General features: G+C 44.8%; 1 protein-coding gene across 6 annotated transcripts in view; it reads left to right on the forward strand.

The window, feature by feature from the left end:
- The window catches only part of SEPTIN7 (septin 7), a 508,515-nt gene that overhangs the window by 431,652 nt on the left and 55,297 nt on the right, over positions 1-21,566 (forward strand). For all 6 annotated transcript variants that reach the window (XM_086964822.1, XM_086964825.1, XM_086964824.1 and 3 more), the window contains exon 10: positions 7,439-7,564. In XM_086964822.1, coding sequence (XP_086820948.1) covers positions 7,439-7,564 — 126 coding nt within the window. The remainder of the gene's footprint in view (positions 1-7,438; positions 7,565-21,566) is intronic.

Here is a 21,566-nt window from a genome sequence, read left to right on the forward strand (position 1 = left end):
CTAACCCTCTGCACCTTCCACCCCCATCAGGGTCGCTGACAAAAAAACACATGTCTGCTCGCAGACAAAATTGCATGCCCTTTTAGCCAGAGGGCTATAGATAGGGTACCAGCTGCTGAAGCATTTAACTGGGTTTTACTCCCGTGCTGCTCTCCCCTCCCCCCTTTCCTTGTTTCAAAGAAGGAACAAGGTGTTTGTCCTGTGTAAAACTGTTGCTCTCTCAACACCTTCCTGCAGATTGACATATTTAAGATGCTTTTGCTACGCCAGGTTCAGTCTACCTTGGGTCCTGAAGACTGGGTGGTAGTGTTGGACCTGCAGGACAATGATTTTGATATTCTGGTCTTGTAGGCCCGTAAATGTTGTTTGCGGTTCCCAGTAGGACAGGAGCATTTTCAGTTCATAGTGCTCCCTTATGGCAGATGTTTCACTCCCTTAATGATTCAATGGTCAAGGAAGGTCATTCGAAGCAACAGAGAGCTCCCTTGATAATACTCTTTAACTTTTTCAACATTTAGGTCTAACAATCAACAAGTACAAGTCAGTGCTTACAATCCAGAGAAAGTTCAAATATTGAGAGCCATTTTTATACAGACCAATGCAGAGCTTTCCCATCCAGAGAACCAGAGACTCATTTAACCAACTTAATACAGAAACTTCAGAAAGAAACAAGCATGCCAAAGCCAGTAGGTCTCGCCTATGTGAGCGCTATTGGCTTTGGCAGCATCCTTAAACCATGTTGTAGAGCCCCATGGCTGCTGTGCAGCATGGCTAAAAGTTATTTTAAATAGGCCTATAAGCGTTTTGAAACCCTCCCATGTAATAGTGTTTATTTAAAAATAACTTTTAGCCACACTGCTTTACAACATGGCTAAAAGACACTGGCAAAGCTAATAGCTCTCCAATACATGTGCCCCATTGACGTTGACAGTGGTCGTTATTACTGTAGAACACTTGTGCCTCCAAAGTCGTAAACACACCAACACAGGCAGCAGCAGCCAAGTAATGAAAACAAATGTTAGTGCCATGCGTAAATTTATATCTCGCAAAAGAATTTCTGTATGCTAAAGTGATGTGGTCAACAACAAGATTGCTTAAACCACACATTCTTTTTAAGCTTTTATAATTCCTGCTCAATGGCCAAACACAACTTCTTTCTGTTTGCCCCGGTATTTTATTTATACCTTTTTGATTTCCAATTTTTAAATATTTTCATTAGATCTTTTATGTGTGAAAAGGAAAGAATAATCCACTCTTCTGTACAATAGATACAAACACTTATGCAAATTATTTACAATAAACTATTTAAGATCCACATAATCACTAGGACATACTTAACAAACTACATCTAAATATACAATTTCACATGAAACAAACAAATACTTATGACCTCAATAAATTGCAAATGAGTGAATCATTATCAACATTTTAAGACCAAATACTTATAGTCAAAAGGAGCAACAAAACATTAATGACATATTTGATCAAAAACAGAATTTGATTCAAACTGTTTGAAAACAGGATCTTGTCTTTTTGTCTTATTTTGCTTCTTAGATGTGCCGACGCGTTTTGAATCAAGGGGAATCAATACCTAGATTCTCATCAGGGCTTTTCTGATTTTCTGTACAAGATGCATAAAAACCATTTACAAGGTGTTTTGTGCTTCCTTCCTTTCAATGCATTATCATTACCTACACAAGAAGAGTAGGAGAAATTCAGGCTTTTACAGTGAATGAACCTAATGTACAATTTTGACAGTAATTATTTTAGGAACTAATCCATGCCTCATACCTAAAGTACCATCAGATTTTCACATGAAAAAGCCTGTAATGCTTAAAACTTTATTCACAAATCCCTGTCCTACAGAAATAAATCATAATACTCTGGATGTCATAAGTTGCTTTAAAGTTTACTTGGACAGAGCGAGCACATTTAGAAAATGTGGTCAATGGCTCATAGTGTATGGTCCACCAAGGAAAGGACAATCTCTTTTGAAACGGAGTGTAGCTTGCTTGGTGTCTGCCATGATAAGGCTAGCAATCCTTTGCGAGGACGGATTCCAGCATATTCAGCTAAATGCATGTCTACACCAACAGCTTTGTTTTTATTGGAGTGTTAATAGGAGACCTCTGCTGTGCTGCAACATTTAAAAACTGGCAAACATGTACTCTACTCTATTGCCTAGACTCTATGGCTCAGAAGAATGCTGCAGTTGGTCATGCCATTCCATGCCACCATTGTCAATATAGCTAGGCCTTCTTGTCAATTACGCTCCGTTCCCAAATAATTGTATTATATCAATGATTGCTTGTTATTTTTGATTCAAGCATGTGAATCTTTGAAAAGATCCAATTCTGGAGAAGAAAAAAGTTAATTACCTGTAACTGTAGCTCTCCAGAATTGGAATCTTTTGATGGTTGATATGTGACCCATGTTCCTCTCCATTAGCAGGTGTCACCTACTTGTATTATTCCTTCACACTAGTGCTTTATGAAATCTGAAGGATGGTGCTCTCTCTGGGTATGGTCTTCAATCTGACTGTGTCAAATTGGTTAAAGTTTTCTTTTTTTTAAAATAATGTGAATGATTTATTACAGGTTCAGTGCTATGTTTTAAATGAATGAGTTGAGTATGTCAATGGTTAAGCTCAACGCATACCCCGATCGGGCATCCTTTCACTACAAGAGTAGGAGGAGACAGAATGAGTGTATGTGAGCATTGGTTAAGCAGATCTAAAGAGCCAGGCTTTCAACTGTTATTTGAAGCAAATCTTATTGTCATTTACACGTAAAGTAACCAGAAAATCATTTAGTTTTGTGGCCAGGAAGGCAAAGGAGAAACCAAGCTCTTCTCAACCACATGATCCTAGGAATTTACTCTTGCATTTGACTATTTAAAATACCTGATTGGAGAATGTTTTACACTTTCACTCATATATCTGGGACCCATACCATGAAAAGCCCTGTATGTAAGGACGAGATATTTAAATTTAAATCTTTTCTCACTGGGAGGCAGTGTATGGATATGGTGTTATGACCATGATGCAGTATTTTCAACAGCAACCTGGCTGCAGTATTACGAACCAGTTCAAGCAAACTTACCAAACACTGATGAAGTGAGGTAAAATAAATTCAATCTGGATGTAACCAGAGCATGTACAAAAGCATTGAGACAGGCGACATGTCCTAAACTCTCTTTAAAGAATGTAGTAAAAAAAACAGTTGCCAGCAGTGGCCAATGTATGGGGGTAGAAGGACAATTTTGTGTCAAATTTGACACCCAGTATTTTGACCTAAAGGTAGAGATAGTGATTGATTGGCTTCTGTTAGAAAGCAAAAAATGTATTCATTTTTTTGCCCATCGACCCAAACACTTTAAAGTTGTGTAAGCAATATGAAGTTCAACACTGTAGAATGCTGTGGATAAGTCTAACCGCACGAGAGCAATAAAGTGACCTTGATCCAAGCTGAACTTAATAAATTATAAAATTCCACCAGTGTCTATTCTGTTCAGTGATTTGGACAAAAACTGAACTGGGTTCAGTGCCAAAGCTTGTGTTCCAGATCAGTGCTTCCCAAATGTTTTTACAACCACGACCCAATTTATAGTACAACACACTTTCTCAACTCAGAAATGAGGCAAGCAATTTTTTTATGTAACTAAAGCATCGCGTGGTAGTGCATTACTGTTTGCAGACAGCACATTTTTCACTGAAATGGTCACGAAATCTGTGCAGATATAGTTTTACAGACAAGACTATATTGCTTACAAATGATAATGTGTGGAAGTAGAGTTTCAGTGAAAATATATTATTTGCGCATCACCAAGTAAAGTGTCTTGATTTGTTCTGATACTACTAAAATCTTTGCTTCCATCACACATCAAAATCGCAAAAAACAAAATGGGCTTCATTTTACTTTACTAACTCCTGAATGTGTACATTTCATTTAGGGCTATTTACATTTTGTTTATTTTTACGAAAAATGATATCCTCCATTTTTCCTTACAGACTTCAGGAGTCATATACTTTACTTTTTTTCTCTGAATACAAAGTGAGAGGACTTCATAAACACCAATCTTTGTATTAAAAAAATAAGCAGCAGAAGACATGGCGTGTGACATTTTACCTTTGTAATTGAATTTGCAGAAAATGTGATATTTTAGAAGTGGGGTCTCTAGTTAGCAGTGGTTTGCACCCTGTCCACATAGGGACCCTTCCTCTAATCAGGGTTAGGGGGTCACACAGCTAAGATAACCCCTGCTCACCCCCTTTGTAGCTTGGCACAAGCAGTCAGACTTATCTCAGAGGCAATGTGTAAAGTGTTTTGTACCCAGGCACAGTGAAACACAGTGAAAACTTTGCAAAAGGAATCCACACCAGTTAAGAAAATAGGCACATTTATCTGAATACCAAATGACAAAAATCCAACATAAACAAGTCAAAACTTTTAAGAGATTAAGCAAGTTTTAGTCCATAGAAATCAATGGATGTGTTCTTTTTAGCATAGGTACCTTAGATGCGTCATAAAACCAAAGACACGGTGCCAGGCGCAGGGGAGGTGAGGTGCTGGAAAGCAAAGCGATGTATCTGTCCTTACTACACTGGGGAAGCGATGCAGGTGCTGGATCGATGTCACAGCTGCGAAGCAAGCAATTTGTCAGTTTCTCTGCTGCGAAGCAGGTGCTGTGTTGGAGTCGGAGCGGGTTCCACGGATGTTGGTGTCAAAATGCTCAGGACTCGAGTTGCGGCGATTTGTCTGATGTGCTGCGATGGCACGCTGGGGCATGAATTAAGACGTTGTCAGTGCGTTGAGCGGGAACCACGCATCTGTGCAGGCAGCAGCAATGCCTGTATCTTTTGCAGCAGAGCATTTCTTTTGAAAACAGGAGCTGGGGGTTGATGTGTGGATTTTCTCCCAAAAATTGCCAAGTTACACTTCCAAGGGCCAGGAACTGGATTTGGCACGACTTGGCAAGTCAGGACTCTCAGCAGAAAAGCCCAGGCACTGGCAAGTGAAGTCTTTGATGGCCCTGAGACTTCTTAACAGGAGGCTAGCACACACAAGCCCTTGGAGAGCCTTGGAAGCAGAATACAGAAAGCAATGTTCAGTCCTTTCACTCCTGGGACAAAAGCAGCAGGCCAGCACAACAAAGCAGCAGACCGAGTAGCAGTCCCTCCTACAGCATCCAGCTCTTCTTACTGGCAAAATGTCCTCAGTCCAGGAGAGTTCTGCTTTTGGGGTGTCAAAGGTCACAATCGTATACCCCTTTCTGCCTTTGAAGTAGGCACACTTCAAAGAAAAGTCTTTGTGGTGCACAAGACCCTGCCTTTCCCTGACCTGCCTCCGTACACACTTCATGGGGTTGGAGACAGCTTTGTACGAGGACAGGAACAGCCCTATTCAGGTGTCAGTGGCAACTCTTCCCATCCCTCTTGCTCAGGAAGGTTCATTCGGGGAGCCGAATCTACACTTTAGGAAAGCTTGTGCCAAGTTCTCAAGCCAGCTGTTTAATTGAAAGCGCTGCGGCCCATTAGGAGAGGTAGCCGGCTCCGTAACAGGCAAAGCGTCAATGCTACCTGAAGGAGCTAAAAACAAAATCGAGCTACATTTTCCCTGTTGTCAATAAAAAGTTCGGATACAAGCATTCACAAAGGTCTAAGGAGGGGAGTATTGGCAGGACTGCACATCCAAGGTTTTAAGTAAGATTTAACAGTTGTGAAGATTTCCTTAGGGCCATTAGGGACCTCATTAATTGTCTGCATATAAAAGTCTCCTTGTGTCTTCTTGATAAGTTTGATACTTTACCTCTACTTTGTAGAAGGATTTGTCTGAAAGGATGCAATTCCTTCTCAATATTCTTTCCAGTGCTTTACACTTGCTTGTTTCTTCCCTCAAGGCCTGTGAGAACCATGGGCCTGAGGTGTAGCGGCAACCTGAAGCGTTTACTTTAGGGGGCTAAGATGGTCACAGCTGATATGAGCCAATTATTAACAATGATTGATATTATCCTGAAAAGCGCCCTCCAATGGGGGAAGGATTAGACTAAAACGTTCACAAGGGACTGTTCACGAATCTTGCTCCAAGTCTAAAGTGGTTTAAAATCAAAGTGTTGCAGGGACTGGTTGTCGCCATCTTTAAAATGAAAAAGCACAGTAAAATGATCTGACCACGTAATTGAGAGTGATATGCCAATTATAATAGAATGCTTATTCTAAAATATCAGATCAAGTGTGTGTCCTGTTGTGAGAGTCGAAGAAGTGACCAATAGATTTAAATTCAAAGCAAGGAAAACATGAGGCGGTGCTTGGGCCTGTGTTTTGTTAGGTCTTAGCTGTGGAGTTTGAAATCCAATACAATATAGTAAAATTAGACAACTGAGCACAGTAGTAGGAAATTATATCTATAAGAGTTGGTGAACTCCACGTAGTGACCAGGAGAGGGATGAATCGGTGCCCCCGGGAAAGAGCGCTATGACCACAGTTTAATGGTGAAAACAGTTCCTTCTGCTGCGTATAGTTGATTGAAATATTGAATTAAATATTTTTATTTATATTAATTGGCAGAGGAGTTAGCCTAACGGCTAGGGCGGTCGACCTCAAATCTGGGGAACCGGGTTAGAGTCTCGGCACTGAAGCTGAACATCCTGTGATTCTGGACAAATCACTTAATCTCCCCGTGCCTAACAAAAACATATATATTTTTTTTAAATGAATGTTTGTCCTCCTGTAACGTGGTGCTATGTAAAGCGCTCCGATACCCGATACCGGGTCAAGTTCGCGCTATATAAAACTCCGTAAAAAATTAAATGGATTGCTTTACACTATGAAGACTGGTATATTATGCTACTTACAACTCCTCTAGGATCCTGTCTATCAAAATGGGAAATCAGATAACCTGGAAGTATGGCATTCGCAAATCAGGGAGTGAAGAGTCAGTCATCCAGGTTTCCTTAAGGAAAATGATATCCAGGTGGCAGGTGATAGAAGGGCAAATACATCTACAGCATGTTTAGGTAAAGATCTAACATTTACTAGGCAAGTGTAAAATGTCGGCAGTCACCCTCCGGTAGCAGGAAAAAATGTAGACACCCCACTATCTTTAGAGGGACAAAATGTTTGGGTGCGCACAAGATTAGTATGCTTGCAGGCCCATCAAATGACTATTAAAGAGTGGCATAGTCCAAACTATGAAGTCACTTCACTGCCCTATCATTTTAGTGTGTAACTGCTGCTTTTATTTTACTGTGGCACCCCCAGCTCGACGACTGGGATGGTTCAAACATGTGAATCTATGAAAGATGACGCTTTTGGAGAACTACAGTTCCAGGTAAGTAACTTTTTCTTTCAGAGCAATTGGCCTTACTGCTTGAGAGCGCTCAGTGAGCTGCACCCGGTTCAGACAGCTAGTATAACCCACATTTGGATTTCTATTCACAGAACTCACATGCAGGACCTGAAAGATGTCACAAACAATGTACATTACGAGAACTACAGAAGCAGAAAACTGGCAGCTGTGACGTGCAATGGAGTAGATAACAACAAAAATAAAGGGCAGCTCACAAAGTAGGTATTGATGTAGTGCAGCTCTTTTGGAAGCATGCATATGCCGTTTCGAATGTTCCTATTACAGCTAACGCTTTTGCTAGAAAAGCCATGATTCTTAGCAAAGTCACATCCTTTAATCTCAGCATATAGTCCTGTGCTGATTGATATGCAGATACAATTCTAGTTTTTGTTAAAAATAAAAAAAGGCGACAGTGTGATCTGATTTACTTTGAAATTTGAAAATAACCACTTGACTAACGTGTTCAGAGATGCTTGTTCCGACTACCTTACAAGGGAATTGTGCTTTTTCAATTGATTCATTTTGGCACCGGTGACAAACTGTGCCTTCCTGGTGGTGGAAAGATTGGGGGAGGGGGAAACAATTGCTCTGCAAAATATAACTGCAATGCCCCTGTCACCGTGTTTGGAACGGTGGCAGGGAACCCCAAATACCTGTTTGTTGCAGGTTTCATGTTTGCCTATATTTCTATCCTGCCGTCCTTCACAAACTATATTCCTGGATCTCCACCTGTCCACAAACCTTTGTCTATCTGTCCGTCCTCAAGTCTGTGTATACCTTATAGTCCAGCATTAATGCACTGGCTTACCTTCCGGTCACCTGTCTCTCCACCACTTTCAGTCTGGACTCCCATTACCACAGGGGTTTTCCTTACCTCTGTCCAGTTTTCTCAGAATTGTTGGTAATACCGCCACCATTTCTCTCTGCCCTTCCACTAGGTTCCCTGTTAACAAATCATCTCCATCATCGTCCACGAACCCTTCCCGTCTTCATGGTGGCCTGCAAAAAAAGAAATCCTTCCTATGGTTTTTTAATACTGTCCAGCAAATGTATGTATGTATTTAAGCTTCTAAAGCGCGCAGCTACCCCCAACTGAGGTGTCCTGGCGCTAGCGGAGACAGAAGAAGGTGAGGGCGAGTTAGAGTTGTCCAGCCACAGTGTGCTAAGGGAGGCTGAAGAGCCAGGTCTTCAAGCCTTCTGGAAGATGAGAAAGCGAAATGCTCCTTACCCAGTCAAGTTTAACCATCAAACCGGGAGACCTCACTTTGACCCTGCTGATGTTACCACATGTCATAGGCATCTTTTACCCGCTAACTCTTTCCCCCACCCCTGTTCCCTGAAGGTCTTCATCTGCCTTGGGATACATGTTGCAAGGAAATGCCACTGCCCTCCATTCTCATAGCTCTTACTGGAGTCTGCTCCAGGCACGTCTCTTTCCTCCAGCTCCCATCTTGGAAACTTGCAAACTCGGCTAGAGGATATCCTCGCCCTCCGTTTTCTGTTATATCGTGCCCCTTACATAAATGTCACCATTCACTGTACACTCAGTTCAACCTTAAGTCTCATCAACCAGACACATATATGAAAATCACCTAAAGATGGCGGAAGGAAAGCACGCCCTCCAGAACATGGGGAATGGCATCCATTCTACTTGCAGCCCAGCTCGGCGGCTGCGGAATGCTTTACTCTTTTAGTGACAGGATACAGATGCAGGGTTCGAAATAAAGAGCTTGCGACTTATTACAGTTCTGGTGATGTCTATCATTTACCAGCCTCAGCCCCCTTCCCCGATCAATCCATATGCTGCTCATCCTCCAGAGTTGCACGTTTGCACGGGCTGATGTTCAGAACTGAACAGTGCCGGGCTCTGTCTTTTGATCAAGCACCGGAAATGGATGTCACGCGCCTGCTTTATCTTTCCTCTGCCATTTAAAGATCCGGAAACCGAAATTCCACAGTCTGAGATTCATAAAGGATTGTCAGCAGAGCCGCTTTCCCAGGGAAATGAACTTTGGCCCCAGAAAGTATGCAAACATAGAGGATCTCTGTATTCCTGTTAAATTCGAATGTCATTTAATAACCTGATAAAAGATGGAACAAGAGGTTGTGTAGGTGAAAGATTGTTTATATAGAAAAGAGTTCTCCATGCTTTTGAAGACCTCTTTTGCAGCCATACAATCTATTAGCAGCAAACACAGTGCATTGTACTCTTAATTAATTTATAAAGTTATGCGGAGCACTTCAACTCCAAATATTTTCAACCATTTTAAGCTCTTGCGACCCCTTAGCGTAAATTAAGTGAGAAGCAGCGTTTACAACTGGGCAGCCAGCGTGATTTAAAGTATAAAAAAACAGCAACAGATGAAACGTTACATTGTGCAGTGGTAATTTAATTGTAGTGATTCACATGGATGGTGCATAGAAACGAATGGAAATTACGTGTTTAACTGCAATTGTTGTGTGCAGCTTTTTATTTAGTTGCAAGGTGAAACTAATCCTTGCTAGTTGAACCCGCCTGAGTTTATTTATACAGCGCGTTTTCTAAAGTGTAAACTTAAAACTGATTTTGGCGAATTAATTTACTAGTTTCTGTGAATCTGGAAGTCCTGGAATAGTTTGTGCTCAAAATCTCGCACACTAATTGCACCAATCCCGTAACTCCATTATGTCAGCTCTCATCGTGACAGAGGGCTGTAAAGGAAAATCAAATGAGCAAAAGCAGAGTTGTTTTGCTTATCCTCATGTTACTGTAAAGTAGTACAGCTTCCCGATGTGGACTATGATGGCAATACTGCTCACCAAGGAATGGGATCCTCCTGCACTTTCCCAAATTCATCCCCTGTTCTTTAAAACATGGGCTTTCCCTTAATTCTCTAAGCTGTTCTGCAGTCTCCTGAACTTCCCCTTTAGTCTCCCATACTCCATGTACCGTTGATGCATTCTCCCTCCACGCGCTTGATATTGGTTTCCCCATCTGCTTCTCATTATATGCCTTTTCAGTAGAGCAAATACAATTTTCCCTCTCCCAGGTCTTAAAAACTGTAAAACTTAATGTACAAATTTGACAAAACACTCAAATGTTTAGGAACCGCACGATGGGGACTGCCAAAGGAAAACTGTGATGTGGTGAGCATACAAAATGTGATGGAAGGTCAAGCTGTTGGTAAATTGTGGCAACCATGAGAAAAGTGTGATGGGATATGTGTAAAGGGATAGCATGGTGTGTGCCCTCTTGTTTCATATCTGCATCAGAATGGCCTATGTGATGAGGCAGACTTTAGTCTCAAAATTGTTAAATTTTACTTACAACATAAATCAGTCTATTTTATTTGTCAGCTTTGTTTTAGCCTTTTAATATTATGCAGCACTCCATTACCACTCTGCAATTTGAGGTCCCTTTATCCTGAAGCAGGGACTCCTAAACATATCCCCTTCAACTACATAACCATTGTATGTCGTCACCAACTCTATAAACGGGACTACCTTCCATCTGTGAAGGTGCTTCAATAATTGTAAATACAATTGCACTGCATCTCCCTTATCTTGTGTCTACTCTTTTTACTCTGTCTAATATCTATGACCACCGTCTCCACTTTCATTGCTGTGGAGTCTCAAGGACGTGACTTCATCCACTGCCCTACCTTTTTAAAAAAAAAAACATTTTTATTGGCATTTCTGTAATTACGTACATCACATCAGTACCGAGGTCATTGACATACACAAGATATCTCACATGTACTTTACATCTTGGCATGAGGTCGAGTAACATCATGGTCTACAATCTCCTGCATAGCCTCAGAGTCGACGATGGTTCTAAGGGACAATTGGGGGGGTAGTGTCAGCACTCATGGGAGGCAGTCTGTTGTACGCTGGGATGTGAGGCGTGCTCTCTCTGTGAGCATTATATCATAGGGGTGGTGGTGTGCCAGCATTAATATAAACTTAAACAGATCTGGGAGATAGAACTGGGGTACACTGTCGTATATTGCTACCGTTTAAGGGTAGTCGCCTGAATGGTGCAGGGTGGCTATTTAGGCATTCGCAGGTGAGAGCGGTGGGGGGGGGGGAAGAGTGTCAGAGGTTGCCCATATGGAGATGCAGTTATGGTCCGCTCGTAGCTGCCAGTCGCGATCCGCCAGGCGGCCAGGCCCTCTGCGAGTCACCCCGGGCAACCACAGGGGCCGCGAGTGCCCCAGGAGAACTGGCAGTCTGCAATCCCGGTGTCGCCAGTGTTTCTTGTGTAAAGGAGTGGAGTAACATGGCCCATGGCATAGAAATTGGATGCTTACGAATTCTCTTAACCTCTTCTGTGCGAAGTATTCGCTCTTCTGCAGCGCCCCACTTATTGACTGCACCCACCCATGCCGCTAGAAGAGGGCCTCCCGGTGCTTTCCAATGCATAGTGATGCATCGCTTAGCCAGGAGGATAGCCAGGAGGAGCACCAAGGATGTAAAGCGCATTTCCACTTACATGTTTTTACGGCGTTTGCAGACTCCAAGGACGCTAGCCTCCCATGTTTATAGGTCTGGGAGTCCCGTGACCGTCATAAGTGTGGTGTTGGTTGTGTCCCAGTAGCCGTGGAGCGTCAGGCAATCCCATAGCATGTGTTGGAATGAGGCATTGGGCTCCTGGCATCTGGGAAAGTTGAAGGAGCTTTCGGGGAAGTACTTCTGTAACTTTTCAGGAGTAGGGTACGCCTGGTGTAATATATGCAGTTGTATGTTTTTAAAGCGATAGTTACAGGACACTTTTTTAGTAAATTCTAATGCACGAGTCCATTCCTTATTGTGAAGTAGCCTATGGAAGTCTGTTTCCCATTTCTCCCGGAGGGGTGCAAGGGTGGGTTGCATAAGGGTCTGTATGCCTTTATATATCCATGTGACTAAGTGTTGCCCGGGACCCATCTGTAGTATCGTGTGAATCACCATGTGTGTAGGGGGTTCTGTATCTATTGTTTGCCACATTTTGCGGCAGTCTTGCGTGAGCTGCCTATATAGAAGAAACTGTCCTCTAGGGAGGTTGATGTCTTCCATGAGCGTCTCAAAGGTCTGAAGTTGTTAGTTGAGGTATAGTGAGCCTACGTCCGTCAATGAGCATTCAGACCATGTGTGCAGCATCCGCTCCATGTAGTGTACTCGACTCTTTGGAAACCCCATCAGCGCCAGGAGGGGGGCGTATGGGGGTGCTACTTGGTCCACCCCTTGGATGCGCAACACAGGCATGTGCTGTCATCACCTGGAGTGGCTTGGTCTGAGGCGTCGCCGCCCCTGGCAGTAGCTTTCGGTTGGTGATTGGAATCTTGATTTGCCTGGCTGCTGTGAGCACTTCCCCATGTGCCCGGCCTGCTGTCCAGCGCGATACCCATTGTAGCTAAGCGGCTAGAAAGTAAGCCTCAAAGGATAGGGCAGCTAGTTCCCCTTGATAGAGGGGCAGCTGCAGCTTGGCAAGGGAAATGCGCCTGCGACCGGATCCCCATATGAGGGTCTCTAAAAAAGGAACGTTGGGGGAACTACCGGAAGGTTAGAGAAGTAGTATAATAGTCTCGGAATGAGGATCATCTTGGCGACTGCCATTTTCCCTGTGACACAGTGCAAGATCTTTCCCAAAGTGTATGGAGGATCTGATGCCAGCCATCGCTCTGCGGTAGTTACCCTCATAAATGTCCTGAGGTGTGTGATATAGCCGGACTCCCAGGTAACGGACCGCTAGGGGGCTCCAGGAGATGTTTACACTACCCAGCCTCAGAGGGCACTGGGGAATGGCCTGCACTAGGGGATATATGGTAGATTTGGCCAATTGACTTTGAGTCCTGCTACTTCCTCAAAATCCTGCAATATGCGGAGTATAGGGGAGAGGTCCACCGCAATATCATGGACATAGATGAGCACGTCATCCGTGTACATCAATACTACATGAGTGGAGTCAGCAATTGGGATTCCCCACCCTTCGCCCGCGGCACGAAGATGGATCGCCAGTGGTTCAATCGCCATGGTGAAGAGCAGGGGGGAGAGTGGCTATCCCTGCTGGGTGCCTCGACGGACCGGGAACTGAGCGGAAATGAGGGTTACCAGCCGCGCTCGGGAGGTGGGCGTGGAGTACATGAGCTTGGTATATGCCCGGCGGCGAGGCCCTACCCCCATGCATTACAGGACCTGAAGCAAATATGGCAATGAGAGGGTATCAAATGCTTTTTCCAGGTCCAAAACCAGGAAGCGATCCCGTATCTGTTCCTGTACATGGAACAGTTGCCGTATATTATAGGAGGTGTTCCTGCCCGGCACGAACCTATTCTGATCCGGGTGGGTCTGTTTTGGGAGGACTGTGGCATATCCGCGGGCAATAGAGCCATGGGCCGATAGGAACCCAGTTGGTGGGGGTCTCTCTCCGGTTTGATAAGGGACATTATAACCGACAAGCGCATGGACTGGGGCAAGGTGCCGTCTCCGAGTGCCGCTTGAAATTGAGTCACCAGTTGAGGTACTAGTTGGCGTGCAAAGGTGCGATAGAGCTCCATTGGAAGGCCGTCCAAACCGGGGGCCTTACAAGTGGCCAACGCCCTCATCGCCTGCCTGATTTCAGTCGCACCAATGGGCTCGTCAAGGTCCTGTCGGTCGTTGCGATCTATACAAGGCAGCTGGTGTTGACTCAGGAATTGGTAAGGACTGCTGCATATATTGGAGCAGGGCTTGTGTATAGCAGTGCATAATGCATTCGGAAGGCCTCTAGAATGGAGACCTGCGAGTGGAGGAAAGTGTCTAGGTCTCTGCGGATGGTCGTGATTGGCGGGAGGGTCGAATCTTGTTTGACGAGCCATGCTAATAGCGTGCCCGCCCTGTCTCCTCCTTCGTGCACCCGGTCAGTATACACTGCAAATTTATACCGACGCAATCTCGCAGCGCCTCCTCATATGCAGTCTTGGCGTCAGCGATTTGAGCCAGCGTGGCCTAGTCTGGGTTTTTCCTTCTTCGTGAGTGCGGCCAGAGTTTGCTCTGTATTTTGGATGTCACGTTCCAGGACCTGACGGACTCCTGTGATGTGTTGAATGCATGTGCCCCGTATGACAACTTTAAAGGCGTCCCATTCCCTTGAGCATGTATGTGCTCCGCCTGAGTCTGTGTAAAAACCTGGTCGTCTAGACAGTCCTTGGGGAGGCGCCAAGTGGGGACAGATGGGCAGGGCGGGCGCCACTGGAGCGTGATTGTGTGGGTGTCATGGTGCAACAGGATCCTACCTAGGTAGTCAGTCAGAAATGATGGGCAGGATAGTGGGAGAACAGAGGAAACTGTCCAAGCGTACCTTGAGATCATGGGGCACCAAGTGAAATGAGTGAAGTCTGGTGGTGGGGTTCTGTGAACGCCAGACATCCGTTAGGGACCAATGCGCTGTCCATGTCGTGAAACGTTTTGCCTGCACTGTAATGTGGGATGCTGGGTGGGGAGGATAGGATCTATCCAGTGCTGTGTTTTGTACGCAATTTTAGTTCCCTCCCAGAATCCAGGGGGCTTGTGTATATGTACTTAAGGGTAGGGATAGAGTGTATATACTCCCCCCCCCATCTAGTAACCCCTGTAGAAGGGCGAAGCGTCCATCGGGGTCGATGGTTCGGGATTGTTCTTGGAATGGGACGCTTAGCCGAATCCATATAAGGGTACCTCTGGCATAAGCTGAATATGTAGTGACGCAGAGGAGTCCTCGCCATCGCTTGCGCAGCTTCGTTACTTCCCCTGAGGTGAGGTGTGTCTCCTGCAAAAGCGCGATCTGCGCATGGTGGGGCTTGATGTAAGCATACACTGAGTATCGCTTGCACGCGGTGTGCATGCCTCGCACGTTCAGTGTGTGGATAGTGGTGGTGCCTTTATGTGCCATCGGTGTGTATGCAGGGCAAAGGGGGATAAAGGGGCGCTTGGACATCCATTGCCCTACCTGACCTTGCTATCTGTCTTCCATAAAGACCAACCTTCGGTTTCACTGTGTTTGCAGCATGCAACTTTCCACCAGTGGCGGCCACCATAAACAAAGGGTTAGGGGCGGGTGGGAGGCTTTGCGAACAGCGCATGGGTGGTTAAAAATAGAATAATTTTTTCAAAAATTACCTTTTGCCACAAGCCTCCCCCAGCATCGCGTTAGCTGCCTCTCCTTTTCCTGGGTCCCAGCAGCCCCTGGGACAGACTTCCATGCAATCCCCTTGCTGCAGAGCAGTGCAGGGATTAGTCTGAGCGGTCAGGAAAGATGCCCTGCTCAGACCAAGAGTCTGTGGGGTTTCTCCAGCCTGGCTGCTCAATGCAGCTGGACTGGAGAAAACCTAAGTGAGCATGTGTGTTTTGGTCGGCCCGAGATGGCTGGCCAAACACAGATGAGCACTTAGGGAGTGGAGTGCATGTAGCACTCCTCCTCCCCCCCTGACCCCCCCCCCCCAATCCCATTCCTCAGCCCACTCCTCCCAACACTGCTGGTTAGGAGCCGCCAAATTAATTAAACAATGCAAGACCTAGTTTTATTTTACATTTGCTGGCTCTGAGTCAGGCTGTGGGGCAGCGCTCCTCCACCATTGCGGTGGAGCGGTCACTACTTCAAATCTTGATCTCCTTCCCTGCCACAGCATTGTGTTACCACCCTGTGTTGCCTCCCTTTCCACTTTGAGAAGTTACTCATTGTTGTAGGTTACTTGATAGGCTCTCAATAGTTTTATTTGCCCATTCCAAAAGGTCTTAATCTTCGTGACATCTTAGGTCTGGTGATATTTAATGCCACCTTTTTTTCATTAAGACACCAGGCCTGCTGGCTTAGAATAAAACATGGACCCTTGTACTCGGAGTCCACTGGCTTGGCCCACCACAATTTTCATAAACCTCTTATTTTTAAATAACAATGCGTCCATACCACTCCAAAACCTTCCTATGGCAAGTTCCTGTTTTGACCATTCTCTATATTTGTTTGCCTTTGCTAAAATGTCACCCTCTATACTTCTACTTCTGCTTCCTGGGACATGTTTAAGTGCGTGTTGAATAATTCCCTCCTACATCATTGCGTCCTCTCACAGACTTAGTACTCCCCTTGGCCATAATGAACCAGCACTCCTTGTCATTTAGCTAGGGTGACAAAATGACTCCGATCTTTTTTCATTCTGAAAAAATGCAATGTTCAGTTCTCTTTGTTTGATCTGGATCTAGATTAATCAAGTAAAAGGCAATGACTACAAATAACCTTACCCTAACCCGATATGCTGTACACAAGAATGCAGGTTTTCTGTTTCACATTGACATACTTATATAACACCCTATTCACTTTGATTCTGCTACTTCAAAGTGCTAATGTAATACTTAAGTACACTTCAGTATTGATTGACATTGTCTTAAGTATTACACATGAAGCTATAGGTTATGTAGCTCCAACTGCTTTTAACTATCATAGCCATCAAATATACCTCTCAACTGTTCAAATGCTACTTCTCTGTTTTCAATTAATGTAATGCTTAAAAATAACTGTGGTAATTGAATATGTAACCATAGTAACTCTTACTAGAAAGCCAGGCTCTGTACTGCTAGAATTTCATAAAATATTTGTTTGAGGCATGGCTGGCTGTAGATACACTTGCTTTGCATACTCCTGTCATCTTCTGTTGGGTGCAAGTTCTTTTTCTTCAAAGAAGTCTTTCGAGTCATGCGCTAAAGTGACTCTTCCACTTGGTGATAATGTGCATGAGCATCAACTCCATTTTAGATTGTTTTCTTTCTGCCATCTGTTTCGGAAGTGTATTACTGAGCTCCGGTTTAAGACTGTTTAGGACTCCTTTTGGTTCATAATCTATCCTTACCCTTATTTGTATTGTTATCGAATGCGTTCCCGTCTTTGCACTTTGAAATTTAGGAAACTACCGACCATTGGATCTAAGTGCCCAACCGCGGCCTTCGAGCCTTGTCCTTACGGGCCTATATTTCTATCTTTTCTGCTCCGTTTTAGAATGCCTTGGAAATGGAATGGACTCCATTCCATTTCTGTCCGAGGTGCCACGCTAAGTAACCGTGGAACTGCTTGATCCACGGCAGAAATGGCTGCACATACAGCCTCAGGTTGGCCACATCCTAGCCAAGATTGTGGTATCGGAGTGACCTCCATCAAAGCGCCAACTTTCCTTTGAAGAAGTATTGGACTTGCTGGTGCATGTTAAAAAGAGGAAGACAGACAAGGCTACTAGTCCCTTACACTCTTTTCTACCAGCCCTACCACCACCACTACTACTATCCCCTCCTCCACCCTTCATTTCACCACTATCGCCATCTCTACCTCATTCTCTGAGTGACCCCCACATTTCCTCACAGGCGGGCATGGGTGTGATGATTCTCATGATGTACCGCATCCCACAGACCCTGATCAGATTATGTTGTTGTTCCCCCAGGGGACACTGATCCATACCTGTACCCTGCTAAACTATTGCCTCCTGATGACACCACCTGATGTCAGTACCTCTTGACAAGGGCTACAGCATATCACTAGGTCTAGCTCCATAAAGAGTCTATAGAAGCTCTTGATTTCGTGTATACAGCTGCCAGGGATATTAATACCAGTGTACTACCAGGGATAGTAATACCAGTGTGTTGCTGGAAAGACATGCTGGGCTGCACATAACTGGTTTTAAGCCAGAAATTCCGCAAACACTCTCAAATGCCCCATTTGATAAGAAACATCTGCTTGATCTACAAGTTGACCAAGCGTTAGAAAAGATGAAGTACATGGACGTTTATATCACTCTCCCATCACCCCCCCCCCCCCTCCATCCCCCGCCCAGTGGCTCCTTTTGCCACTCTTCAGATAAGGCATGTTCAAAAGCAGCATCTTAAAATGCCTCTTCATATATCAACTGCAATCACAACTCTCCTTCACAAGGCTACTACATTGGCATGTACAGGGTTAGAAACTCCAGAGGTCATGGCAAAGGTGCTTCCTCACATGGTGACCCATCCACCACTAAATAGTGACTCCCTTCTCTTCCCCCAATCATTTAACACCTGTGTGGGCCAACTACAACAATTTCTCCCGACCTGGTGATCTATAACATTGGATCAGTGAGTGTTGGACATTATCCAACATGGTTATTGTCTGGAGCCTCTCATCACACCTCCAAACATTTCACCTTGCACACAAACTCTCTGTGGAACCTCAAAACCTGCCCAAACAAGAAGTTAAAACTCTCTTGCTCAAAGCAGCTATAGAGCCTGTCCCACTTCAACATCAAGGGTCAGGGTTATACTCCCTGTACCTTCTCATCCCCAAAAAGGATGGCTCACAACGGCCCATCTTAGATCTCAGGCCCTTAAATCATTAAATCCTTTCAGAGTATTTCCATATGGTCACCCTCCATGACGTGATCTCAGTTCTCCAACCAGGTGACTGTCAGCACTACACTTGAAGCCTAATTTCACATCACAATCTATCAAGAACACCGCAAAAACCTTATAGGTTTGTCATAGCTGGCAAACCTTATCAGTTCAAAGTCCTGCCATTTAGGTTGACTTCTATACCCCGGATGTTCCCCAAATGCTTAGCAGTGGTCGCAACATATCTACGCAGTCAAAACATCCATGTCTTCCCGTATCAGGACAACTGGCTTATCCATGGCAGTACCCTTTCTCTGTTTCACCAACACACTCTGGTCACTATAGATATGTTAGTATATCAACTAGGGTTTACCATCAATGTACAAAAATCCTATTTTCAATCTTTACAAGTTCAACCGTATCTGGGGGCTATTCTCAACACACAGGTGAGTTTAGCCTATCGCAATGCAGCATTGTTTCAAACTTTCTAGAGACTACTACCACATTTTCGAGCCAATCAACAACTAACAGTCAAAATAATGGAGTCTGCTGGGTATGATGGCCTCAAGCATCACCATAGTGCCACGTGCACGAATACACATGAAACCATTGCAGGAATGTCTAGCACAACTGTAGTCTCAGTCACAGGGTCAATTAGAAAATATTGTGATGATGGACAGCCACACCCATCTCTCTCTGCAGTGGTGGAACACACAAAACCTGTTAAAAGGGTGACCATTCGTCGACCCTGTTCACCAAATTATTCTGCAGCGGATTCTTCCCTCACAGGATAGAGAGCTCACCTACAGGATCTCAATGTTCAGGGTCTATGGGACACCAAACACCAGGGTCTCCACCTCAATTACCTTGAGCTTCAGGCTAGCATTGAAAGTGCTCCTACCACACCTGATAGGCAAGGTTGTCTAAGACTGGACAGACAATATGACAGCCATGTACTATGTTAAAAAAATGAGGGGGGGGGGGAACACTCTCTACAATTATGGGGGCACACTCTCTACAATTATCATGCCAGTGTCAGACCAATTGGCATTAGGCAATACTTCACAGCATCCATCTGTTAGCGGAACACCCCCTGGGTGCAGAGAACTTTTCGTGCCTCCTCAGCAGGATGCGGCAGCAAGTCCACAAGTGGAAACTCCAGCCCCAGGACCTCCTCCCATACCTCCACAAGTGGGGTTTTCCACAGATAGACCTGTTCACATCCGCAGACAACACAAAATGCTTAAACTTTGCCTCCAAGGTCAATGAACTGGTCAGGGATATTTGCCTACGCATTTCCGCTTCTCCCGTTTCTGGTTTGGAGGCTCAGGCAAACATCCCTCACTCTAGTAGCTACCACTTGGGCTTGACAACCCTGATTCACCACATTACTTGAACTCCCTATAGTTCCCCATGAGAAGCTTCACCTCAACCCGGACTGTCTCACTCAGAACCATGGTGAAATCAGGCATCAAAATTCAAGGGAACTCAACCTTGAGATTTGGCTCCTGAGGTCATAGAATTCGGTTACCTAAATCTCCCACCTGAATGTATGACCATTTTTAAAGAAGCTTGTAGGGCTACGGGTAGAGTATGTTATGCAGCTTAATGGAAAATATTTTTCTTTTACTGCTGTAATAGCACATTGATCCATTTCATGCATCTATACAAAACATTCTTTGCTACCTTCATGTACAGCTCTCTGGCCTTCCCTACACTTCAATACACTTACATTTAGCTGCAGTGGCTGCCTATATACAAAACAGACAACACTTACCTTTGTTCATTGCGCCAGTTATTAAGACCGTAATGGAAGGCCTTAAAAGGGTAATTCCACCCAGAATTTCACCTGGAATCTCACTTTTGTTCTCACCAGACTTATGGGTCCACCATTTAAACCATTACATAACTGTCCCCTCCAATTTCTATCTTGGAAGGTCGCCTTTTTAATTGTCATTACTTCACTTATGCGTGTCAGTGAGCTCCAGGCATTAACCTTAGAAGAACCTTTCTTTCAACTACATTGGGATAGGTTGGTCCTTAGCACAACACTACATTTCTTCCAAAGGTGGTTTCTGTTTTCCACCTTAACCAATCAGATGAGTTGCCTGTTTTCTTCCCTCAACCAGACTCAGTTGCTGAAAAGGCTCTTCATAAACTTACGTTAAAAGCTCTAATGTACTTCTATAATGCAAATCTGGTGCCGCCTCTGGCACGTCTCCGTGCTGACGTTAAATATTGGGCCACCCTGCCATTAACCCTCCTTGGAAGAGCAGCACTATACAAAATGATGGCTCTCCCTAGATTTCTTTACGTATTAGAGAATACTCCCCACGTTGTGACCCCACGCTACTTCCAACAGGTCGCCACACTTGTATCTGCGCTACTATGGAGCAATAGCCCGGCCCGTATAGCTCACGATAAATTAGTTAAAAGCTGGTACGAAGGTGGGATTGCACTACCCAACCTTCAATTGTATTACTGGGCCTCCCAGCTCAAAGTAATAAACCAATGGATCCACGTCCCGCGGGGGGACCCCGCTTACCAAGCGGACTGGTCACAGCTGGGAACGGACGGCATGCTTGCGGCACTGTACAATCGCACACGGGCCCGTAAACTGATTGGTCCGACACAGCACACGGTGTCCCTGTGGCATACGGCACAGTCACGGCTCGGATGGCAGGGGAAAATTACGAAAATGACGCCATTGTGGGACACGAAATCGTTAGGGAACTTAAGAGCCAGTAAGGGCTTCGCACAATGGGACCGACTGGGAATTTCGGTTGTAGGAGACCTTTGGGATGCGGGCTCAGTGGTCGCATTCTCGCAATTGCAGCAACAGTATGATATGAGGCCCACTGAAACCTACAGGTATGTGCAAATCCGACACGCCTTACAGCATGC

This window comes from Lissotriton vulgaris, chromosome 4_1, assembly GCF_964263255.1.
Source record: "Lissotriton vulgaris chromosome 4_1, aLisVul1.2, whole genome shotgun sequence".
NCBI classification, from domain to species: Eukaryota; Metazoa; Chordata; class Amphibia; order Caudata; family Salamandridae; genus Lissotriton; species Lissotriton vulgaris.